General features: G+C 39.0%; 1 protein-coding gene across 1 annotated transcript; it reads left to right on the top strand.

Annotated features, from left to right (window-relative positions):
- Nucleotides 1–446: 446 nt before the first annotated feature.
- LOC147748337 (vomeronasal type-2 receptor 26-like) lies at nt 447–1496 on the top strand. Its single transcript, XM_086936413.1, has one exon. The coding sequence runs from the start codon at nt 447–449 to the stop codon at nt 1362–1364; it is 918 nt and encodes a 305-aa protein (XP_086792539.1). The 3' UTR covers nt 1365–1496.
- Nucleotides 1497–6926: the final 5430 nt, after the last annotated feature.

The following is a 6926-nucleotide window of genomic DNA, read 5'->3' as shown; positions in this document are numbered from 1 at the left end:
GTTGCATTGACATTGTCATCAAAGCCAATGGCTGAAGGGCGCTGACTCATTGTCCACCATATATCGGTTGTCTTGTGGGCTGATCCAAAGTCTAAATAACACGTCAAGCAACCAAATTAGAAAGGGACTGACTCAAAGCATTAGTTTCTATTTTATATTGGTATGTACATCTAGAAAGACAGCTGAAGTTCAGACCTAAAATACTTTCTAGGAACAATGTTGATGTAATCACAAAAAGTCTAGCTACACAAAGATTACTGGAGACCAAATATGCTCTATCTTTCAACTCAAATCTTTTCCTTTCTATGTACACAGTTTGCAGCTGTAAAACACTATCTCAGAGAGTTATATCATAATAAAAAAGTTTCCAGTTCTGAACAGATCATAACTTTTTGATTATTTGCTTGCTGAACACAATATTTTCTTCTTTTCTTCTTATCCTAGACATGGAAAACTGTGTAAGATGTCCAGAAGATCAGTGGCCAAATCAGAGGAAAGATGGCTGTGTACCAAGGACCATAGAGGTGTTGTCCTATGAAGATCCACTGGGTGGAGCTTTAGCCTCCATTGTTGTTCTGTTGTTTATAGTAGGAATTGGAGTTCTGGGAATCTTTGTAAAACACCATCACACAGCTCTAGTAAAAGCCAACAACAGGAACCTGAGCTACATCCTCCTCATTTCCCTTATATGCTCTTTCCTATGTTGTTTATTATTCATTAGTCCACCTGTAAAAGTGACCTGCCTACTCCGACAAACAAGCTTCTCAGTAGCTTTTGCAATTGCAGTTTCCACTATTATGGCAAAGACAATGACTGTCCTAATAGCCTTTAATGCCACAAAGCCTGGCAGCAAGTTCAGAATGTGGGCTGGGCAAAAACTTACCAACTCTATAGTTATTGTTCCATCTTTAGGTGAAGTTGTTATATGCATTGTGTGGCTCATCTTCATTCCACCCTTTCCAGATGTTGATACCTCTGAAATGGGAAAGATCATTTTTAAGTGCAATGATGGGTCTGAAGTGGCACTGTTCCTTGTTATTGGCTACATTGGATGTTTGTCTCTTGTCAGTTTTGTTCTGGCTTTCTTTGCCCGGAGGTTGCCAGATGGTTTCAACGAAGCTCAGCTCATCACTTTCAGTATGATGGTTTTCTGCTGTGTGTGGGTTTCCTTCATCCCAGCCTACCTTAGCACCAAGGGCAAATACATGGTCGCAGTTGAAGTGTTCGCTATCTTGGCCTCCAGTGCTGGACTGCTGGGCTGTATATTCATCCCCAAGTGCTACATCCTTTTATTAAGACCTGATCTCAACACTAAAGAGGCTCTAATTGGAAAAGCAACGCTGAGTGAAAAACGCACGCAGTGACACCTATCTGTACATCCTAAACTAGAGTATATCATTGGAGTTCCAACTCCTTATCCTGACATGTTAAATTCCAATCAGCATCAAAAACAGCAGCTAAACTGTGATATTCGATAAATATACGTATGAATCGCCCTTTTCACACTGTCCTCGATAAGCTATTATTTGTCACTACATTCTTCTGTAACAATATTATTTATTTCCCTATTCACTAATATTACTCTCCATAACATAGAGTCATAGATCACGTCACGCTTGATGGGATCGCTGACTCTAGAAATCCATGTTGCAGCTTACTGATGAGGCACACTAGGCCTGAATGCTTAAAGGTTGACTAAATTCCTGTGCAGAGGGCATGTGGTCTACTGGTAGGTTGGCCTTAACTGTTGTATTTGGTGTAAGGCAAAGAATGATTTGCATATGGTTGATCCCCGTCTTCAATGATACAGATGTGCTAAAAATTATACAAAGAAATACTACCCAGATAAATTAAAAGCGAGCAATTTACAAAGGTATATTGTGAATAGGCCTCCTGGAATAGAGGAAAATACCAAATGTGCACTTGTTCAGAATTCACAAAGAGATTCCAGTTGGGCATTAATACATTTACTAATGCAGATTACATGAGTATAAGTGCTGAAAAATCCACTGTAGTAAATCTGTTGTAAGGGATGGGAAGTGGGTGTTCAACGGTGTGGTTTGGCTTGAAAGTTGGGCAACGCCCAAAAACATCTGCATTTGTGGGCATCTACAAATGTTTATCGGATCCCTTTCTACCCTAGAAATTGTCAAAAAGGTACTCGAGCAAGTCCTTTTCTAGGATAGAAAAGAGAATGTGGACCCTTCTAGACTTGCTGGGGGTGTGGTGCAAACAACCTTCTCTAGAGGGAAGCATGTTCTCCCCATGGCAACAAATGTGGCCCACATGCTTTCTAGAATTCCGCACAGCTGTAATAGCAGCCTGCTGGCACTGTCACGTCATTCCCAGTAGCATACCTGAACACTTCGTCTAGCATGGATTTCCAGGTGGACTATTAGGAATGTTGGTGAATAAAAAAAGGAAGTAAAATTACGTTCAGGTAGAGATTTCAATCCCCATTTGTACTTTAATTATTTTTGTAGCTAGGGCACCAAGGGCCATATGTATCAAGCCTTTTGCGATTTGTTAAGGCCGAAATTCGCAGAATTTCGGCCTTAGCGAATCGCAAACGGGCTTTTTTCCGATTTTGAAATGTATGAAAAATTAGCAAAATAAGGAATAGCAAAAAATTGCAATTCCTTATTTTGCTTAAGCATTCAAGGATTCGCAATTTTGCGATTCCTTAAATGCTATGTATGAAGCTTTTCAAAATTGCGAATTCAGGTTTAGAAATCGCAAATTACCACCAACTTGTAGTTGGTGGTAATTTGCGATTTCTTGTAAATATGCACAATTGTGCATTTGTGAGGGTGGCATATGATGCACATACATGCCCATTGGGCATGTATGTGCGCCATATGCACACACATGTAATTTTCAGGGGTGCAGCAGGGTGTCCTTGAAACACCCCTGCACCCTTGAAATAATTCTCAAATTGCGAATTCGCAAATTGAGAATTATTTCACAGTCATTTCTATGGGCCTCCTGGCCCATAGAAATGAATGGGAAATTATTCCTTATTTGCGAATTCGCAAATTGCGAATTCGCAAATAAGGAATAATTGGAAATCGCTAAAAAATAGCGATTTTCTACATACATACCATTTTGCGATTTCTAAATAGCGATTCCTTAAAAATCGCTATTTAGAAATCGCAAATGGTGATGATGATACATATGGCCCCAAATGTTTAAAAATATCTTACTTATCCATTTCTATTCATAATGTTTGTGTCTCCTCTTATGTTTTTGTTGCACTCTGCTTCTCCTCCTCCTTGAACTAGGATGAAGTATAAAAGTCCTATTGTGCTTCATCTTCAACTTCTAGTAGTTTCAATGGCCAATAGTTTAAGTAGAGAGTGAAATGAAAAGATAACATAGGATGATTTATAGGAAGTCATTTGACAGTTCCCATAAAGGCACATTTGAATTCCTGTCTAATACATCATGTAGGGTTGCCCTACTCCTTTTGCTTTCTCCAGCTTGATTGCTCAATGGATATATCTCTTTTCAAAATCTCAAACAATGTCTTAATTGGTGAATTGAACTGCTTTAAACTTGCAAATTTTGTAACTCATTTTCCTTCAGGGCATTTTCCATAAGTGTGTTACGCACAACCCAAACTGCATAAATATTTAAGATATCTCTATTAAGATGTTTTTCAGTAGGGGATGAACTTTTTCAATTAACTGCAAAATATATCAAAATATTTCTCCAGTCCTTGTAAACTGTGATCATCTTCTAATATTAGACACTTATGACATTTTAGAGGAAGGTAGTGTATCATTGTTTGATAATGGACCAAACGTTTATTCTCTATAGATGGGAACAGCTTTTATTTGAACATATTACTCAAATGAGGGATTGATTATTGATTGTGTGATTTTACAACATTGTATAATTCCGAAAAAGTTGTTTGTATCTCTCTGCGTTTGGAATTTTAAATATGTGTACGACAAAAACACAACAAAGTGTGCTGTTAAGTCCTATCTATTTACACATCCTCACTCCTTCAACTTGGAAAACTGATTCTATAATCAAGCCTTCACTGAACACCATATTGTTCTAAATGTTTGAGATGTTCGCTGCATTAAATTGTTCTTTATAAAGGGCTCTAGTGTTCTTGCAATCTAAGTCTGCGCTTTTTATTTAATAATATAAATAAAAGAATGAATCAAGAATTGTTACTTTGGCTCTTTTTTCAATTCACCTTGTTTAACATTTACTTCAGGTTTGATAAGCTTTAAGGACTTGATTACGAATCTGGCAGTCCATGGACCACCAGACTCGCAGGGAGCGGGGGTGGCGGTCTTTCGACCACCCTATTACAATAAGGGTGGTCGGATCCTCATTGCCCAGCCGCAGGTGCCAGGGAACCGCTGTTTCCTGGTGGTGTTGCGGCGTTCTTGAGGCTGTAATATGCTTGACAGGACAGCCATGGTCCCACCAAGCATATTACGACTTTACTCTCTGCCACAGTTTTATGGTGGGTCTTCCTCCATGAAAACCATGGCAGAGAGGAACTAAAGGGGGCCCTACTGGGCCCCCTTGAGGCTCAGGGCCATGGGGTGCATGCAGGGGGGCACAACATGTGCCCCTGTGTGCATTCATCCCCAAATCCTGCACAGCAGGGACTTTGCAGTCCCTGCATTTCGGAACTGTTTTTGGTGTTCCCATTGCAGTGACCATTTTCTGAGGCACTGCTGTGGAAAGCGTTATAAAAAAATCCCGCCAGACACAAGGAGCACATGTAATCTGGCAGGCGGCCTTACCATGTGTTTGACGGTGTGGTGGCGGGGCAGAACCGCCGTACCACAAACTCGTAATCAGGACCTAAGAGCCTAATTTGCAAAGACTGGTGTATAGGTAGATGTGACTTATTCTTCCAGTAGTCATGGAGTACTTTTGAATTTCAGGAGCTTACCCGAGGAGTACTGCAAGGTTAAGTCACCACAAAATCTTTGTGTATTGGCACCTGCTATTTTCCAGACCATAGCCACAGACTCATAACTACTGCTGACTAACTCCTAAATACCCAAAAATAAGTCATCCTAATTATGGATGAATCCGGCCCAAGTAAGTGTTTGCTGGTGTTACATTGGTGGAATATTTGCGATATGGACTGCCTTAAGCAGTATGGCAGTGTTGACAATATTGATAATAATTTCATGGACTACGGCAGGCTTCTCCCTCGAGCTTCTTTGGTGCTCATTTTGTGCATACATTGATTTTATATTTTTCATGAGTTCGGGACCTTAATGCAAATGTTTTAACCAGGGTTACAAAAATATTAGTATTAATGCTCAGTAAGGTCCAAGAGACTCTTCGTTTAATGACTTGGCCTCATGGATCAAAATTGGTCTTAACTACTCAATTTCGCCGATTAACTTAATCAATGATAATATTTTGAATTTGAATTTGGTATTCATGTCTAGAAATTCAATTACCCTCAATGTATATAATATAAGTGACAATTCAAAATTATGCTATAACAACTTAATTAATTTCTTTAAATGTATATAAACTATGGGGACATCTCAGATCCTCTTACTGATGGTTAGGGTGTCAAAAATTCACCTAACTTCCCTTGTGCGTAATTAGTGAAACCTCTAAAAAATTAAGAGGAATGAAGTGAAATGTAAACCTAGCATTTTGCACAAAAAGTAGCAGAAAAACACTAGTGCCGCAAACAACTGCCATTCATGTTCTGTTTGTTTGCATTGTTCCCTTTCTCCTGCAATGGGGTTTTTACCTTAATAGACATGAAATTACACAATGTAGTTTAATAGTATAGTTTTGGGGACTTTGCATAACAAGCATAACACAGAATCCGACCCTCAAACACAATTTTATATGAAAATAAACCTCTATTTTAATATTGTTGCCCCTCAAGGAAACATTTTTTTTGAAAACTTTTCTTTATTTAAATGAGATCACCAACATGGGGTCTGCAGAATTCCACCGACTGCCATCCCTGAGATGACATCTTATCACAGTAAGTTGCAAATATTTATTAACGTTAATGATGTAGGTCAGATTGAAACCCACTCTAAATGGGAATTTTGCGACGCAATATATTAGTAGGTTGGTCCGTCTGCAAAATTCCACGTCACAAAAATACTGATTGTTGCAATTTTCTACTAGCATTTTGCAACCCGTATTTTCTACATCAGGAGCCATGTTCAATATCCAGTCTCTGCTCAGCCTCTTGTGATTGTGGCAAATCACTTAATCCCCCACGACTAAAGACATATGGAACATAATCTGATTCTCTTGTAAAAGTGCTCCAATGCCTCAGGCCAAGATTGGGCTATATAACATTTCTAAAACTTCTGTTCTCTATGGGTGCAACAAAATTGTAGCTTTCTTAAAAGAAGACGATCATTGGTGGAATAGATAACAACAGCTCTATAAACATGAGAACACATCCGTGGGGTCCCAGTTTTCAGCTATTAGTTCTGACTGAGACATCAATCAAAATATAAATTGGATTGAACCCAAGAATTGAAGCTCTCTGCTTACGTCCTACAAACACCTGACGGTTGCCATAATGACTAAGGGCCATATGTATCATTGAAATTCGCATTCGCAAAGGCCGAAATTTGCAGAATTTCGGCCTTTGCGAATGCGAATTCTCAATATGGTATGTATTAAGCAAATGTGGTTCAAAATAAGGAATCGCACAATTTGCGATTCCTTATTTTGCGATTGCATTTAAGGAATCGCAAAATTTGCTATTCCTTAAATGCAATGTATCATGCAAAAAAATATTGCTAATTGTCCCTAAGGAATCGCAAATTACCACCAACTTCAAGTTGGTGCTAAGTTGCGAATTCCTTTCAAAAAGCAATTTTTTTAAAAACAAAAGGTGCCATGTGACGCTCATACATGCCCATAGGGCATGTATGTGCGCCATATGCGCACACATG

Source organism: Lissotriton vulgaris, chromosome 1_1, assembly GCF_964263255.1.
Source record: "Lissotriton vulgaris chromosome 1_1, aLisVul1.2, whole genome shotgun sequence".
NCBI classification, from domain to species: domain Eukaryota; kingdom Metazoa; phylum Chordata; class Amphibia; order Caudata; family Salamandridae; genus Lissotriton; species Lissotriton vulgaris.
This window is presented reverse-complemented; position numbering and strand designations above follow the sequence as displayed.

Coding starts and splice junctions, on each gene's coding strand:
- LOC147748337 (XM_086936413.1), top strand. CDS start 447: ATGGAAAACTGTGTAAGATGTCCAGAAGATCAGTGGCCAAATCAGAGG.